The sequence below is a fragment of the Octopus sinensis genome, linkage group LG12 (genome assembly GCF_006345805.1).
Source record: "Octopus sinensis linkage group LG12, ASM634580v1, whole genome shotgun sequence".
NCBI lineage: Eukaryota > Metazoa > Mollusca > Cephalopoda > Octopoda > Octopodidae > Octopus > Octopus sinensis.
Genome location: NC_043008.1, coordinates 68,032,187 through 68,052,058, shown reverse-complemented (window position 1 = coordinate 68,052,058; position 19,872 = coordinate 68,032,187). Strand labels below are relative to the sequence as shown.

Here is a 19,872-nt window from a genome sequence, read left to right as displayed (position 1 = left end):
TTAGCTTTTTTACTTCACTCTCCTCTTTTGAGAATTGAATGCTGGAGCTGTCCCATTATTGTGCCATCACCAGAAATTCTAGCATACAATTCAGCCTCTTGCTTCATATAACTCATGAACATGGCCCATTGCAAGGCAGATTCTTCAAGTAAAGCTTACTGGCTGGAGATGTAGGACTAGATTAGGAATGATCTAGTTGGATAGTATCTATAGTCTCAGGTGGTCATACTTGGAATCCAGCCAGGAAGTGCAAAGATGGTTGCTTCTAATTGGACCCTATGATGGAAGAGCCTGAGGACTCTATCTCTATGATGCCCCGCCACCACCTCTACACACTGAAATAGTGGGTGGTAAAGATGGATGAATGGATGGAATACAACAATTCAAGATTTTCAATCTCTTGACAAAGTAATGTTCACTGCTTGAACATTTGTAATTATTGTTCCCCTGTAAATTTCAAGAAATTTACTTCACACAACTGTTATACATCAGACATGGCTAGACAAAGACATAGATTAGATGCAAGCATGGCTTAGGTGTAGACCTCAGTGAGATGCAGGCATGAGTTGTGTAACACCTTAGGGCAAGTGTCTAATATGATACCCCCAAACTGACCGAAGACTTGTGAGTGAATTTGGTTGATGGAAACTTGATGTTTCAGATACTAGTCCTTCTGAGAAAGGACTAGTGTCTGAAACGTCAAGACTCCCTTTTTTTAAGCATTAAGGTGATATAACATTTGTTAAAACTTGTCCCTCTCCTGTATGTCTTTGTGTGTGTGTGTGTGTGTGTGTGTGTGTGTGTGTGTGTATGTATGTAGGTGGGTAGGTAGGTAGGTAGGTAGGTATTCATGTATATATATATATATATATATATGTATGTATGTACAAGCATGTGAGTATGTGTGTATATATATGTTTTAATATGTATATGTATGTATACATACATCTATTTCAATGTACATAAGCATGTATATATAAATATACATTTATGTGTGTGTGTGTATATAAATTCAGGAGATATGAGATATGAGAGGCGAATATATATTTATTTAACCATATAACTTCCATAGGATTACACCCATTTTGCAATCTTCATGTAGTGTTAATTTCAGTTTGAAAGAAATTATGCTTACATGCTTGCATTGATATGTATGCTCAGCATTATACAATACAGTGGTATTTTTACAAATTAATGCAAAGAAAGAAAGTTAGTTCATCCGATCACCAGAACATCATGGTTATACCAACAATTTAACTCTAAATATGTACACAAAATTTCCTCTTTATATACCGAAAATCCTCGAGTATAGTCCACCCTTGAGTATAATATGCAGGGGATTTTTAGGCAGCTGTACCTCTGAAAAACCTAAACCTTGTGTATAATATGCACCCCTTCTCTAACTTGAGTTATGTGTAATTAAGCCAGCAGCACCCAGTCGAACAAACACTTCCGTGCATGCGTAATGCAATAATGATGATGTTTTTAACTGTTATATGGGAATGTAAATATGTTTGCAAATTGTTTTTGTTACATATTTTTCTGTGTTCTGAATACTTTTATTTTAATAAATGTTGCTTACTGCAAGTTATGGATGATTCTTTTATGACTTCATTGCTTTCAGGTTTAGCTTAATGTATTTTCACGCCCGACATCAGACATTACTTAGAAAATATTTTTCACTTTTAACCTCGTATATAGTATGCCCTAGGGATTTTGACCTTTAAATTTTAGGAAAAAAATGCGGATTATACTTGAGGATATATGGTACATAAGTATATGGAAGGAAGACTGAAACTGAGATGCTTTCAAAAAAATCTCATACTCCTCATTTTTATATATAGATTCAGATAAATATGGTGCTTAAGTTGAGGCACCAGAATTTAGTATGGTATTATCCATACAGTTTCAAAGTAAGGTGATTAAAATCAAAATAAGTAACCTTGTAGCTTATTTTGATTTTAATCACACACACACACACACACACACACATAGGTGCATGTATGGATGTATTGATACTGAAATTGATTTGTAATCACATGTTTCCAGATTCTATATTTTATCCCCTTGAGTGATACTTTGAGCAAGTGTTTTCAACTGTAGTCTTAGGCTGACCAATCCCTCTTTGTGAGTGGGCTGGAAGCCCAACGTGTATATATTTATGAATTTATGTATTTATGTATGTATATGCATGCATGTATGGTTTGCATATTTTGTATGATTATATTCCATGTGTGTTAATATGATGCAGTTTGAGTGAAAGAGCATTGATGCTGTATTTATATTCCCTGTAAGCGATACATCCTGTAGCGCTGCCTTTTAACCATTGCAATAAAAATGCATTGAAAAATTATGGTGGGGGGTGGGTAGCAACAGAAAGAATATCCAGCTGTAAAATTATGCCTCAATAAGTCTTGCTACAACCTGCACCATCAAGGAAAGTGGATGTGAAAATGATGATGATGATGATGATGATAACAATGATGACAATAATAATGATAATGATGATGTCACTACTACTACAGCTGCTGCTGCTGCTGGTGTTGATGATGACGGTGATGTTGATGATGGCAATGATGGCGATGAAAATGACAATGACAACGGCAATGACAATGATGAGGATAACGAGAATGATGAAGATACGTTTATATACATCATCACCAGAGAGAAAATACAAACATTCACTTCTACTCAAATGATGTGACACAGTATAAATAATTATCTCTAATTTCAATGGTGTTAAGCAGATGCGAGACAGACATTCCCATGGGTAGCATAGGAGGAATTAATAGTCTTATTTCTGATATTTCCAACTCTATAGAAGGTAATAACACAAGACATTTTAAAGTGATACCCAATTTGCCTAATATACCACTCATGAAACAAAAGATAAGCCATGGCACTTTAAAAGCAATTATGAAACTTTTACATGTTTTCAATACCATTCCACTACTTCTGCAAAATTGCAACCCTAAATGCAAAGAAGAATATGCTTAATGTCTTTATATGTTTGCAAGGAAAGGATATCTATGTTTATGATATGTAGGCCAAGATACTAAAATTTAACCCTTTTGAGACTAATCTGTCTGTGACCAACCCTGGTTCTATGGTACAAACTTTCTGTTTTACCATTTCGATACCAAGTTGCCTGAGACTGATCCTGGTTTCACAATACAAACTTCTTGCTTCAAAGATATTTACTGTATTTAATGGCCTATAAGATGCGCAAGTGCATAAGATGCACCCTAGTCTAGGCTATACTTTTGTAAAATAAATTACCACTGAATTAATGTTTTAAATTCTCCACTTACCTGTATAACTTTGTTATTACCGGTAATTATAAGCAATTTATTGAATCCACATTCGATATAAACATACCATAGAGGATTGTTCACCAACAGATGGCAGCACACGTTTTGTAAACATACATACTGTTTTGAGTGAGTTTTGAGCCTACATTGAGTGCATTGGACACAGAGGGATTTTAAAAGCCACTTTTGGGTAAAAAAGGTGTGTCTTATAGGCCATCAAATATGGTAATTAAAACCTCCAATCAAAATTCCGTGTTAATTTATGTTCCAAAGACCAAATTAACAACGACCAAATTATTTTGCTAAATTCTTCATTCGTTTCATAATGAATTGAAAGAAAGACAATGTATTTCAACAAAATTATGGCAATGAAAGTGTTAAAAAATAACTCTATTCTCTTTGTACTCTTAGTTCTAAGTAAACAAACTGTTGTTTGCTCCCCCACCATTATCCTCCACTACACCATGTCACATTATTTATTATTTTAATATCTTTTTTCTATTTCTTTTTCAGATAATCAAGAATTGTTTTGTATTAGAAAGATGCATGATATTGTATTTGTTCCAATTGGTTATCTGACCAAAACTGTTGCATGGAAGAAATGGTTGCACCATGTAGTGAAAAAGTTGCGAAACTGGGAGTTGAAAGAAGGTGCTATAGTCTGTAAGAATGGCAATGTGATTGCTGCTTCTCCCCAATTTCATATCAACATGAATGAATTTAAGGTAAGACTTTTGTTATGGTGACAATATAAATCTCATATAATCAAAAGAAATTTAAGGAAATCAATATAACTCTTATATAATCAATATAAGCTTTATAAGGTGGTGGTGATGGGGGAGGCAGTTTCTTATCTAACTGAGCCAAGGAAATTATGTTTCTTTTAGTTTTTAAAATTACTGATATCTGCTGGTTGCAAAGGGCTGGGAAAGGTGCCTTGCCTAGCCTTGTAACAGTTTCACCTATCCAACAGCCTGTCTTAGAAGGGAAAATGAAGCTGACAAATGGTTTCCATTTTATGTTGAAAACCATTTCCATCTCTTATAGTATTGAATGTTCTGAACAAAAGCGTGAATGAAACAATTTGTCAATTTAATACAAACTACCTTTATGTAACATACTACTAGTCAACAGAAACTATTATTATTAAGAATGACCCAAGAATAGTCAAGAAGGAAGGTGAAAAGATAAATAGATACAACCCTCTTAACTACGAAATAGCCTGGCTATGGAAAATGAAGAAGGTGAAGATAGTGTCAATTATTATTTGGTCCTTAGGAACAGTATCAGAAGGCATCAAGAGGGATATAAAGGAAATTGGAAATAGCTATCATGTACATTGTTTTGTCTTGGTATAAAAGATGGGCTACAGCAAATATTCTGCTCAATACCACAGATTTGCTTGTTAGCTGCTTGACCATAACCAGTTGACCAGGTCCCTTAGTGGTCTATGATATGTGCATCTCTGATCACGAGCAGAAGTAGTGGGGGAGCATCATAGCCATGTGTTGAGAGGAATTCTTTGGAGTTTGGATAATTCACCCTTAGAAACATGGGTGTTTCATTCAACATCCTTAAACAACCCTTATTCAAGGACCTTTTGAGTGGGATTGGCTTCGCAACCTAAAAATCACTAATCTATTTCCCTCAAAATTTCTAGCCTCATGCCAAAATTTGAGACAATTATTATAATTATTAAGAATTGATGGTGAGCATAGAATGGAATACTTTGCAGTATTTAATTGTATAACCTTATTTTCTGAGTTCAAATCCTTCTGAGGAATCAGGGATCACCACTCTGAGCAGTAAAGGAACTTTGTAAAATTGGAATAATTTCCATCACATTTTGATAATAATTTGGGATATAATTCTCGAGTAGAAAGTGAACCTGTGTTGCAGAATTAGTTTATTTGGAAGTGTGTTTCTGTTCTATTGACAACACACACACACACATGCACATGCATGCACACACATGCACACACACATACACACACATACATACACACAGATTCTTACACATGCGCAGTTATCTGTCCTCCTTATATCTGCAAGTATGATCTTGTTTATACAAAAAGACAAACACTTTAATATTTATATTTTTATTTCCATCCCCACCAAAAAATAAACATTGAATGAAAAAAACACACACACATACCAAAAAAGAACTTTTTTAAATATACAAAAATAAAATTAATTAAAAATTTCAAGCTATTTATATTTTTTGTTTATTTGTTTTTATTTTAGGAAATAATTTGCTGTTTTGTTTATCAAGATGTTGAGATGGTTTCGCTAATGGGAATTACATATTGCATAAAAAGTATTTCTGATTCTCAGCTAATTGCATTCAATGGCAAACATTATTTGATTGTCAGTCAAACAGAATCAATGTTTATATTCTTTAAATGTACCACAAAATTAAAAAGTATTTTAGTAGCAGACTGGTTGAAGAAAACAGCACAGAAAATTCAAGAAAGACATTACTAGATTGTTGTGGTCAGTACATAAAATAGTCCATTCAAGAATCTTAAAGTGTACTACAAGATATAAAAGTACTTTATTAGCAGACTGGTTGAAGAAAATGGCACAGAACATTAAAAAAGACACTACTAGATTGTTGTGGTCAATAGATGGTTTCTGTTTAAAACAACCGTTCAGGAATTTTAAAGAGTTTCACAAGAGATAAAAGTATTTTAGTAGCAGACTGGTTGAAGAAAACAGCACAGAAAATTCAAGAAAGACATTACTAGATTGTTGTGGTCAGTACATAAAATAGTCCATTCAAGAATCTTAAAGTGTACTACAAGATATAAAAGTACTTTATTAGCAGACTGGTTGAAGAAAATGGCACAGAACATTAAAAAAGACACTACTAGATTGTTGTGGTCAATAGATGGTTTCTGTTTAAAACAACCGTTCAGGAATTTTAAAGAGTTTCACAAGAGATAAAAGTATTTTAGTAGCAGACTGGTTGAAGAAAGCAGCACAGAACATTCAAGAAAAACACTGCTATATTGTTGTGGTAAAAAGATGATTTCTATTTAAAATGGTCCTTTCAACAATCTTAAAGTATACTGCAAGATTTAAAAGTCTTTTGGTGACAAGTTGGTAAAGAAAACTGCTAAGACATGAGAATCTTCAGTAATAATGCTACAGAATGGTTTTACTTCCAAGAACCTTTGATTCTACTGCAAAATGACAAAAAAAAAATATTTCGGTTATAATCATGTGAAAAAGGAATCATTAGGAAATATACTACAAGATGTGTAGTGATGAATTCTCTTGCACAAAGATTCTCTCCAGAATCTCCAAATAGACCATAATATTGACAAAAAACTTTTCAAGGAAAATTGCCATGAAACTTTAGAAAGTCAAGTCACTATAAGACCTATTATATTCAGCCTGTATTTACCTTTTTAAAAAGATTCTTTCTGAAATAGTCATGGTTTGACTGAAAATGAGAAAAATTTTCACCGAGTCTGACTGACTTGCATTAAGTCCTGAAGTATTTCATCCATATCTGGTTCACTTTGGAATAGTCAAGAGATTAGACATGATCCCAGTGTAAGTACTTTCATCATGCTCCAATATCATGGAAATACTTGAAGATAACATTGTAAACTGATGTAACACACACTGATTTTACAGTGCTCCTGCTACCTTCTTGGTTGCTTCTTAAGAGCTGAGAAATATAAGCTTTTAATCTGTGTGTTTTGTTGGGTGGGGGGCATTATTGTACACTACCCTTCATATGAAACCTATTATCAGAATCAGTCATGATCCAACATCAAAGTTGGCTGCAATGATTGATGATTTAGTGGGTGGGAGATTTTGGTCAGAAGTTCCTGATTCCTGTCTGCAAGATCACAGGAAGGATACAATTTAGTACTGTAAGGTAAGAAAGACCTCATTAATTTTACAGTGCTCTCATTGTTTACAACTGTGTGTTTTCAGATGTATTCAATAGAAATGTTTACAGCTGAATATTCACTGAGGTTAGCATTGAATCTGTCACTGAGAGTTCAAATCCACATTAAGTTCATATTACTCTACAACTCTCTCCTGTGTTGATAAACATACTATGTAACAGAAATATATTACTTATGGACAAATTGAATGTTGCAATCTAAATAGTTTGGAATCTGACCTCTGAAATTTCAAATCCCAATGTTGTTAAAATACATGCACCAGTAATACACTAGGGGTAGACCCAGGTAACAGTATGATGGTGAGGCCAGGCCATATATATACATATCTACTGTAGTTGAATATCAACCATTTATTATGTATCAGTGATATTCTGGGGATACATCCAGATAAATGTATTCCCCTCTATACACCAGTAATATACTGGGGTTGACTTAAGTATCTATACTTCCATTCATGTTACAGTTTGATGGAGATTCCAGGCCATAGATATACTGTACATCATTGTAGTCATTATTTACATTGAATTGTATGGTAGGGGTTAAAACTCCATTATCATCATTATGGTTACTATTATTGTTGTTGTTGTCGTCATCATCCTCATCTTCCTCCTCATCATTACTACCACTACCGCTGGCACCATAACCATCATCCTCGTCATCATCCTTATTACCGCCCCCCTCATCATCACTATCATCATCATCTTCATTGTCATCATCATCACCGTCGTCGTTGTCATCATCATCATCGTCATCATCCTCATCACCATCATCTTGTCAATGTCTCCTCCACCACCTTTTCCTCATCAGTCTTTTCAGTCTCTGAGACACTACAAAAAAAAAAAGTCATGAATGGTTTCCTCTTCATTCTTTGACAAGATTTTTTTTTAAATGTGGAAATATTCAAACATGTTCACTCTATTATTTACAATAAAACCTTGAATGATTTTTGTTGTTTCAGTAATAGTTCAAGGGTTTTGAAGCTCATCTATGTCTACGCTGTGATAAATAAAATATTATTTTATATCAAAATGAGTTAATGTTTGTCTCTTTCTACTGGAAAAAAAAAGGTGTACATGGGCCTATGTATGCAGTCATGTGCATGAATGTGCATGCATGTGTGTGTCTGTGTGTGTATTTGTGTTTATATTATTTTTGTCCCCCACTATTGTTTGACAACTGTTGTTGGTTTGTCTGTATCCCCATAACATAGTGGTTTGAGAAAAGAGACCAACAGCAGACTTCAAAAAAAAAATGCAAGTACTAAAGTTGATTTGTTTAATTAAAACCCTTTAAGGTGGTGTCCTAGCATGGCCACAGTCCAATGACTAACTAAAACAAGCAAAAGATAAATGATAGATACATACATATATACACACATACATACATATATGTATATATATATACATACATACATACATACATACATATATAGCCACTGGATTTAGTTAAAAAGAGACGATGAGCGATGGCTAGAAGTATATTGAGTTCTTCATAACCAGCTGATCTAGCAAGCGGGGCCTCATATCAGTGAGGGGGGCCGGTGCGCATTGATGCTGTCGAGAGGTAGGCCCCGAAATGGCGCGCATTCTCTCCTGATGACCCCATACACTTGCTAGCTTCCGGTATATGGAGCTTTTAACTGGTAGCACTTGCATGTGCAAGTTGTTTGCAAGACATTATATATATATATATATATATATATGTAGGCACTGGAGTGGCTGTGTGGTAAGATGCTTGCTTCCCAACCATGTGGTCCTGGGTTCAGTCCCACTTTATGGCACCTTGGGCAAGTGTTGTCTACTATAACCTCGGGCCAACCAAAATCTTGTGAGTGGATTTGGTAGATGGAAACTGAAAGAAGCCCGTCATATGTAATATGTATACATGTATGTGTGTGTTTTTGTGTGTGGGTTTGTCACCACCACCATCACTTCACAACCGATGTTGGTGTATGACCCCCATAACTTAGCAGTTCAGAAAAAGAGACTGATAGAATAAGTACAAAGAATAAATCCTGGGGTTGATTTCTTCAACTAAAAGACAGTGCTCCAGCATGGCCCTAGTCAAATGATTGAAACAAGTAAAAGAATAAAAGAATATATACATACAGTATCTCACAGAAGTATGTACATCCCCAAAAAATTTCAGTAAAGTTGCTATTACTTTGATAATATTGAAGGAAATCAAACGAAATTTATACTGAATAAAATATATTCTTTTCTACTCTAGGCACAAGGTCTGAAATTTTTGGGGACAGTGCTAGTTGATTAGATCAATCCGGTATGCAACTGGTACTTAATTTATTGACCTTTAAGCATTTTGCCCGGCATGCTAATGTTTTGCCAGCTTGCTGCCTTACTGAATAAGATATATTATACATGCAAACATTATACAAATTTGGAACACAAAACAATAAACATTTTCAAAGATATAAATGAAATATTAATTTTCAAATTATACAAAAATATGTACACCCTAAAGAATTATTTGCTATATTCAATATTTGGTGTGACCGCCCTTGCTTTCAATGATTGCATTAAGTCTTCTGGGCATAGAGTTGACTAAATTTCCACATATAACTGATGATATTGACCTCCATTCATCTTGAATGATGTCTTTCAACTGTGTTACATTGCAGGCTTTTTTCTCCTTAACCTTCCTTTTCAAAACTCCCCACAGGTGTTCATATGGGTTTGAATAGGGCGACATGGTAGGCCAAGGCAATACCTTTACCTTTTTATCTGATAAAAATTAAGTCGTCATTTTTGAAGTGTGTTTAGAGTCATTATCATAATGGAACATGGAATGCCTTCCTAGTTCCTTGATGTTTTTCTACATTTTTGGAATATGTCACAATAAAGCTTTGAATCCATTGTTCTCTCAATGAATGTGAGTCCTCCTATGCCAGCCACACTCATGCATCCCCAAAGCATGACACTTCCACCACCGTGTTTCATGGTATGCACGGTGCATTTGTCACTATTATCTTCACTTGGTCACCACCATACTCGTTTAATACTTATTTCTTTACTATCCACAAGGGGCTAAACACAGAGAGGACAAACAAGGACAGGTAAATGGATTAAGTCGATTATATCGACCCCAGTGCGTAACTGGTACTTATTTAATCGACCCCGAAAGGATGAAAGGCAAAGTTGACCTTGGCGGAATTTGAACTCAGAACATAGTGGCAGATGAAATACCGCTAAGCATTTCACCCGGCATGCTAACGTTTCTGCCAGCTCGCTGCCTTTCAATACCATCTGACTTAAACAAGTTGATTTTAGTTTTGTCAGAAGAAAGAATTTTATTCCAAAACTCCTTTTCCTTACTCACATAGGTTTTGGCAAAAGAAAGACAACTCGATTTATACTTGGTAGTGAGGAGAGGCTTCCTACGAGGAATGTATCTATGAAGACGACACTGGTTCAAACACCAAACTGTTTGGGTTCAAACTGTATGGGCGGATACACTCTTTCCACTAACAGAAGAAACTTCGTGGGTCAAAGATGAAGCAGTACTATGCCTGTTGTCCATCACACAACGTTGGATGTGGTGAATATCATGTGCAGTTAAAATAGAAGATCGTTCTGGATGATGTTTATTGTTTAGCCATCCAGTAGCTTTGTACTTCTGAATTACTTTGGCAACTGTGTTTACGCTAATATGTAATCATTTGGTAATTAACATCATCAATATCATCATTTAACATCCATGTTCCATGCTAGCATGGGTGGGATGGTACCACAAAAGCTGGCCAATCTGAAGCCTGCACCAGACTTCTGTACTGTTTTGACAGAATTTTTACAGCTGCATGTCCTTCCTAATGCCAACCATTCATTCTTGTGAAAATTAAAAATAATTTTCTTCAAATTTTCAGACAATTCTTCCCCTTTGGTGCTATTTTAATCACAGTTAAGAAGATTTTCACCATAATACACAAATCAGAATTCTTGCAGATGCAATAACAATGATTGATGCAAAAATGCCAGGAGAAATTATTTATTAGAATTGAAATTATCAGCAATATCTGAATTTAGTAAAAAAAAGATGAAATATTGAATATAGCAAATTTCCTTTAGGGTGTACATATTTTTGTAACATTTGAAAATGTTTATTGTTTTGTGTTCTGAATTAGGATAATGTTTGCATGTATAATATATTTTATTCAGTATAAATTTCATATGATTTCTTTCGATTATTATCAGAGTAATAGCAATTTTACTGAAATTCTTTAAGGCTGTACATACTTCTGTGAAATTCTGCATATATATATATATATATATATATATATTATATATATATATAAAGAGTTATTAATAAGCAATTAGTAATCCAGACAAAATACTTAAGCTCTCTGCAGATACAAATACACCAGGTTAACAAAAGGTCTTCTGACTGGTATTGAACTCCAGGCATATGCATACTCACACACACACATGTGTGTGTGTGTATATATATATGTATCCAAAAGTTAAGGAATGGAGTAGATAAAATCTGAGTTACATATGTTTCATAGTGAGCAGAACCGCAGAAGTAGTGAATATCCAAGTGATTTGTATACTGCAAGCTACACTTCAGGCCAAGGGTATCTTGATCACATGAAGTTTATTTTGTCATTAGGAGGTCATGTTAACACACAGAGGATTTGATCAGACTGCATTCTGATCAAATCCTCTGTGTGTTAACATGGGCCTCCTAATGACAAAATAAACTTTATGTAATCAAGATACCCATGGCTTGAAGAGTAGCCTGTGGTATACACTTTGCTTAGGTATTTACTAATTCCAAGGTTCCGCTCACTATGAAAACATATGTAGCCTGGATTTTATCTAGCTCCATTCCTTAACGTATGGATTTATATTTACATACCCAGCAACCCTGGTTGCCAGTCATGAGTTATAACAATTTTTTTTCAGTTTATGCATTGATATGCGAAAAATTCATAATCTTCCACACCAATAAACCACTATTGTTCTTGAAAGTTGCTTTTTATATTTTCTACAGATTGCTTGAAGCTAACTTTCTTCCTACACCTCAATCCTTAGATCTTATCTTTACACACACACACACCACACACACACATGGGTAAGTGAAAAAATAAAAGAAAGAGGCACTCAACAGATTCAGTAGGAGTTACAAATATCATTTAAAGCAGTTTGCTTTGACTCCATGCAAGTTAAAGTTTCTTAGGCTCCTTATAAAAACCAAGCTTGTCATGTTTAGGTAGCCAAATCTGAGCCCAGCAATGGAGCTTGGTGTAACCGTTGGCCTTACCAGCTCCTGTGAAACCATTCAACCCATGTCAGCATGGAAACCAGTCATTAAATGATGATAATGATTATATATATATATATATATATATATATATATATATATATATATATATACCGGAGTAAGCACATAAATGTGAAACAAAGTGGAAAAAAGAGTACTCAAATACCAGAGGTAGAGTAATATGCTTTATTTAAAAGCAGCAGAAATATAACAAAAGCTGTTACTCGGAGTTTCACGTTCCCGTTTGTCGGACAATTTTGTTAAAATAAAGTATATATATATATATATATATATATGACATGGAGAAAGCCTTTGACAGGTTCCCCTGATCCCTTGTCTGGTGGTCAATGAGAAAACTAGGGATAGATGAATGGTTAGTGAGAGCTGTGCAAGCCATGTACAGGGACGCTGTCAGTAAGGTGAAGGTTGGCAACGAGTATGGTGAAGAATTCTGGGTAGAGTAGGGGTCCACCAAGGTTCAGTCCTCAGCCCCCTCCTGTTTACCATAGTCTTCCAGGCAATAACAGAGGAATTCAAGACAAGATGCCCCTTAGGAGCTCCTCTATGCTGATGACCTTGCTCTAATTGCTGTGTCACTATCAGAACTAGAGGAAAAGTTCCAGGTGTGGAAGCAAGAATTAGAATTGAAGGGCCTTAGAGTCAACCTAGCTAAAACATAAGTCCTAATAAGTAGGAAGGCAGACAAACTACAAATCCCTTCTGGTAGATGGCCCTGCTCAATCTGTAGAAAAGGCGTAGGTAGAAACTCTATAAGATGTCCCCAGTGTAAGCTATGGACACATAAGAGGCACAGCAATATCAAAGGAAGGCTAACTGGGAAGATAGTTTTTGTATGTGGCTGATGCTCAGGAGCAATAAACACTGAAAATGTGCAGAGAACAACTTCTTCCACATTCCAGGGAGAAAAACTAGAAGTAGCTGTTAGCTTCCATTACCTAGGTGACCAAGTCAGTAGCAGGGGTGGGTGCTCTGAAAGTGTAGCTGCTAGAATAAGAATAGCTTGGGCAAAGCTCAGAGAGCTCCTACCTCTGGTAGTGACAAAGGGCCTCTCGCTCAGAGTAAAAGGTAGACTGGATGGCGCATGTGTACAAACAGCCATGCTACATGGCAGTGAAACATGGACTGGACTGTGACTGCTGAGGACATGCGTAAGCTTGCAAGAAATGAAGCTAGTATGCTCCACTGGATGTGTAATGTCAGTGTGCATACTTGACAGAGTGTAAATATCTTGAGAGAAAAGTTGAACCTAAGAAGCATCAGATGTGGTGTGCAAGAGAGACAACTGCACTGGTGAGAATGTATGAGGATAGCTGTGTGAAAAAGTGCCACAACCTAGCAGTTGAGGGAACCTATGGAAGAGGTAGACCTAGGAAGAGCTGGGACGAGGTGGTGAAGCATGACCTTTGAACATTAGGCCTCACTGAGGCAATGACTAGAGACCAAGACCTTTGGAAATATGCTGTGCTTGAGAAGACCTGGCAAGCCAAGTGAGACCATAACCTTGTGGCCTATGCCAGGAGTGTAACCAGCCCACTTATGCATACCTTTCCTTCATTGAACACTAAACTCTGCTTGCGAAGACCTGTTGAGGCAAGTGAAATCGAAATTGAAATCATATTCGATGACAGCACCACTAGTGGAGCGCTAAGAGCACCATCTGAGTGTGATCGTTGCCTGAGCAGCTGACTGGCTTCCGTGCCAGTGGCACATAAAAAGCATCATTCGAGTATGATCGTTACCAGCATTGCCTTATTGGCACTTGTGCCTGTGGCACATGAAAAAATATTTGACCAAGGTTTTTGCCAGTGCTGCTGGACTGGATCCTGTGCAGGTGGCATGTAAAAAACACCATTTGAGCATGACTGGTCCTCATGCCGATGGCATGTAAAAGCACCCACTACACTCTTGGAGTGGTTGGCATTAGGAAGGGCATCCAGCTGTAGAAACTCTGCCAGATCAAGACTGGAGCCTGGTGCAGCCATCTGGTTCACCAGTCCTCAGTCAAATCGTCCAACCCATTCCAGCATGGAAAGGGGACGTTAAATGATGATGATGATGATGATGTGGTTGGGAAGCAAACTTCTTAGCATACAACTATGCTTGTGCCAACATGGGAAATAGATGTTAAAGGATGATGGTGATGATAAAAAGACCCTCTTCAGTCATGAATGACCATGGAATTGTTACAAGTCCGGGCAAGCGTGTCTATGGAAGACCAGAAGTTGCCCATGCATACCAGCCTCCCCTCTCATGCCACTGATGTTATCCAAGGCAAAGGCCGATACAGCTTGACACTAGTGACATTATATATATGTTAGCATTAACTTGTTCAATGAATAAAAACATTAAGTTTATTGTTGAACACTACTTAAGATTAAACAAGAATTACATCAAGTTAACCCAACCTCATGGGAGGGCAAAGTAGAGGGGCTCTGAGACGACAAAAATCCCACAATAAACTAACAACAATACCACCGCCACTGCTGGTTGCTGCCACCGTTACCACCACCACCACCACCACCACCACCACCACCACCACCACCACCACCACCACCACCACCACCACCACTACCACCACTACCACCACCACCACCACCACTACCACCACTACCACAACCAGTGTCACCAACATTTACCACTACCATTGATACCAAAGCTAAGAACAATATCAACAACAGAACCACCACCACCACCACCATCACCAACCACCACCACCACTGCCACCAACAACAATTATCATGGACACAGTCACCACTAATACCACCACATCAATGACAGCACCACCATCACTTCCACTAGCAGCACCTCCATCACCACCATCACCACTAGCAACAGCAGTGACAGCAGTAACAGCTGTGGTGGCAGTAGCAGCACCATCCCAACCATCACCACCACCACCACCACCACCACCACCAACAACAAATATTATAATCTAAAATAACAATAAAATAATGAAAAGGAAAATTTTGTTCCTGAGAAATTATGTTTTTTATTGCTTGTTTTGTTATTTATTAAATTTGTTTTCTTTAAAAAATTTTGTTTTTGCTGGTCCTTTTTGTTTAATTTAATTGTTTATTTCACTTTTTCTTCTGGAAGGCTTGTTTAAAATGTGACAACAACAACAATTTGGATGGTAACATGTGGTACCCATCAGGGAATATCTAAAATGGTCTCTCTCTCCCTCTATCTCTCTTAGTCTATTTCACTTTCTTACTTTTCACTGCTCCCTCTTTCTACCCCTTCCCCTCGTAGATCTATAGGATTGCTAAGTTCTATATAAACAAGGTCACAAGAACTGTTTCTCTAAGAGGTAAAAAAGGGGGCATTTATGTACATATGCACACAAACATATATTTATGCACATATATACACATACATAAATGTACATACATACACGTATATAAACACACACATACATATATTAACACACATTTGTTTCTCCTCCCACACAAATTTCATCTATAAACACGCACACATACACACATTTACAAACTTTGATAAAACCAGATAGACACACACACATACACACGGTGCAAGGGGTATTTGGGATCTTTAATTATCAGTATATTATTCTCTTCAAACCAATTGAAAAGTTTGTATTTCTTTCAGATCCTGCATGGCATATAAAATGCTAACATAAGAAATGAAGACATAGTTACTGTTACCTTATGTGTGAAACAGCAATTTAGGAATTGCTAACCTTTAAAATGCTGCAATATCTTTTGTACACAAAATTTAGAAATATCTGGCACCTGTGCTGGTGGCACACAAAAAGCACCCACTACACTCATGGAGTGGTTGGCGTTAGGAAAGGTATCCAGCTGTAGAAACACTGCTGGATCAGATTGGAACCTGGTGCAGCCTCCTAGCTTCCCAGACCCCGGTCGAACTGTCCAACCCGTGCTAGCACGGAAAACGGACGTTAAACGATGATGATGATGATGATGATGATGATCTCTGGTGGAGATGTTTCAACTGCATCAAAAAGAAAATTAGGGTTAGGGTTATGCTGGGACAATATCTAGAAGGGGTTTCAGTTGAATAAATCAACTCCACTATTCATTTTGTAAGTCTGGTACTATTCTATTGTTGCAGGGGATTATAAACAAACGAACACTGGTTGTGAAGCAGTGAGCAGGGTATAAACAGAGACAGTTACACACACATTTACATGTATATATATATATATATATATATATATATATATATATATTCAATTCCCAAGCGTTATACCAATACATCTGTTTGTTTTCTACACCACCTATCTTCATCTTTTGTTTATTTTTTTCATGAATTCTCCCATATATATATATATTTATATATATATATATATATATATATATATATATATATAATATATATATATACACACATATATATATATATATATAAATGTATATAAATGATTATAGTGTTCAGACACTATAATCTGAGTTCAAAATATTATTTATGATGGTCTGAGAAAGTGAATGAAGGCCATCATTGAAAGACTTCGGCTGTTAGAGAGGATTATTGAAACTGTAGTGCATGTGGACATTTGATATAAGTCATATTTACTGAAGAGGGGGCCAATTCATGCTTGCAAAGATGCAGAAAAAATATTTGATCCATGCTAAATAGTTACTTAACAAGGTTAAAAATCCTCATGAACACGGCAGGTTTTGGTTATTGTTAAGACCAAAATAAATACTTGATATTTCAAAGATGAAAAACAAAAAAAAGGAGAAAAAAAAATCATCAATGCAGCACCAAGTGCCTCAATTGGTTGTACACCACAAGGTTCAATGGAACCTATTGAAGCAAACCAGCATGTTCACGGCATTACCATAGGTGATGGTGAGGCTAAGGTGTTGGAAAAGTCAAGCACCATCATGGGCATCACCTGACACCTTAGTGAAGTGAGCTGCCAATGAAGATAAGAATCTTAACGGGAGAAATAACAGATGGTTGTGTGTAGGTCCTTCTGATATTTATTTTGGTATGGTTTCTATGTTTGGATGCCCTTCTTAATACCATCTCTTTTATAACATGTACTGGGTACTGCACTCGTGAAGTTGCCATGCAGCTCGCAAGATGATGGAACCCCCAAGAGAGGCAATTTCATGCAAGGATACAAGGGGTTAAAGTATGACAGAAGAAGCCAGAGCATAACAGGTTTCATGATGTAGATGGGCAACAGGACTAGTCACATTTTAGAAGAGAGGGTGGATGGGTGGTAAGAGAAGAGGTGAAAATAGTGGTGATGAGATGTCAGTGTGGACCCTCAAGATATATGAGATGAGTGGAAATAAAAAAAACAGGGAAGTGTTGGTAGAAGGCAGTTGCAAAAGTGCAAGGAGAAGTGAGAGATGGGGAATGAGAGATGAGGAGGCACACAATCATAAAATATAAAACTGAGGATGTACCAAAGTTAGTCAGGACAGAGATTCCTAGCATGATGTTTGTGAAACACATCTCAGTTGCAGAGATAACGATCAACTTGGAGTTAAATAACAACAGGAACAGGATAATTTAAGAATTAATTAAATATATTGAAGTTGAACTCTAAAATGATGTATAGCAAAAGGTCAGAACTGTCCTCTTGCTCTGCAGCACACGAACTCACCCAAATTTACAAATTTCAATAAATAATTTTTACAAATGCAGACCACACCTAGTTTCCTCAAAATCCGTTTTAAAGTTGTATCTAATTTATAACATTTGTATTAAATGTCTGATTTTAATACACAACAACAAAGCTTAAATAAACAGTTATTTTTATTTTGAAATAAATTATCCTTCCCATAGTTTTGTCAGAAAGAAAAATGGTTCTGTACATTGTTTATTTTACAGTATTATAAAGAACGTTATAAAAAGCAAAAATTGCAGATTGTTTTTGGATAGCAGTGTACATGTATTTACACACATGCATATGTGCATGTACACACACACATGCACATACACATACATACACACATGTACATAAGCAGATGTATAGAAATAACACTTATACACACTCATACATACACACATATATACATGAATGCATACAAACATATATATATATATATTACTTGTTTTGGTCATTGGACTACAGCTATGGTGGGGCAATATCCAGAAGGGTTTTTAGTTGAACAAATCAACCCCAGTACTTATTTTGTAAGTCTGTTATTATTCTATTGTTGCAGGGGATTATAAACAAACTAACACTGGTTGTGAAGCAGTGGGCAGGGTATAAACAGACACAGACAGACAGACAGACAGACAGACAGACACACACACACACACACACACACACACACATATATATATATATAATATATAAATTAGAGAAAAACCACTATTATGCAATTCAAACAATGATAGACATAAACCAAATCATAAATAAAAAATAAAATATATTTTTTAAAAACATATAACGAGATCATAAAAAGTACAAAAATGAATAAACAATATATAAGTAAAAAAAACTACTATATAATTAAGTTCGAATTACAATTAAATTTAATATAATTATATATAATTAAATTCGAATTACAATTAAATTTAAATTCAATCGAAAACAATTCAATTTAAAATTATAGTCACTCTTCAGGTTAACAATAATAACAATAATAGTTAAATAAATAAGCAAATAGAATTAAACAATATTTAGTAAAGAAATAAATCATGATTTTTCTTATGGAAGAAACTCATTAACCAAATTTGAAACTTAAAATATTAGGACCAGTTGCCTACAATACATTTATTATGTTAAATATTTAAAGTAAAAAAATAGAGTAAATCGATAGAAAAATGTATTTATCTGTGAAGATATAATTTAGCTTAATAAAAAAAAAACATTAATGAACTATAGAATATCTTTAACCTAGCTATACTGTAATATCTAATTACCAAACTATTTTACAAAACTATCACTATTAATATTTTTAGATTTTTGTTCACATATAATAATTATAAAATAATAAATATATATAAAAGTACATATCTAAATTATAATCAACAAATATAGTAATTAAAAGTCCATATTTTTCAATCAATAAACATATAAATAAATAAATTAATTAATCCATTATTACTAAAATAAATATTATAGATATCTTTCGAAAATATTTATGAAATAAAAAATAAATGAAAAATTCCAAAGTAAAAACGTATAACTTATCGTTTATGAAATACTTATTATTATTATTATTATTATTATTATTATTATTATTATTATTATTATTATCAAATGTAATAGTACTAGAAGTATATAATAAAATTTTTTTAGTTAAACTAAAACATTTTTATAATCTAAATCACAAAGTGACTAACTAATATCTTAAAATTTACGTTCAGATATAATAATTATAAAA

At 35.1% G+C, this 19,872-nt stretch overlaps 1 protein-coding gene across 2 annotated transcripts in view; it reads left to right on the top strand.

The window, feature by feature from the left end:
- LOC118765659 overlaps positions 1-8,266 on the top strand; it is a 9,456-nt gene extending 1,190 nt beyond the window's left edge. The window contains exons 2-4 of one of the 2 annotated variants that reach the window (XM_036508041.1): positions 3,825-4,036; positions 5,556-5,752; positions 6,016-8,266. In XM_036508041.1, coding sequence (XP_036363934.1) covers positions 3,854-4,036; positions 5,556-5,752; positions 6,016-6,058 — 423 coding nt within the window. In that variant the 5' untranslated portion in view covers positions 3,825-3,853 and the 3' untranslated portion in view covers positions 6,059-8,266. Of the gene's footprint in view, positions 1-3,824; positions 4,037-5,555 lie in introns of both variants that reach the window. The other variant, XM_036508040.1, reaches the window with a different exon arrangement.
- Positions 8,267-19,872: the final 11,606 nt, after the last annotated feature.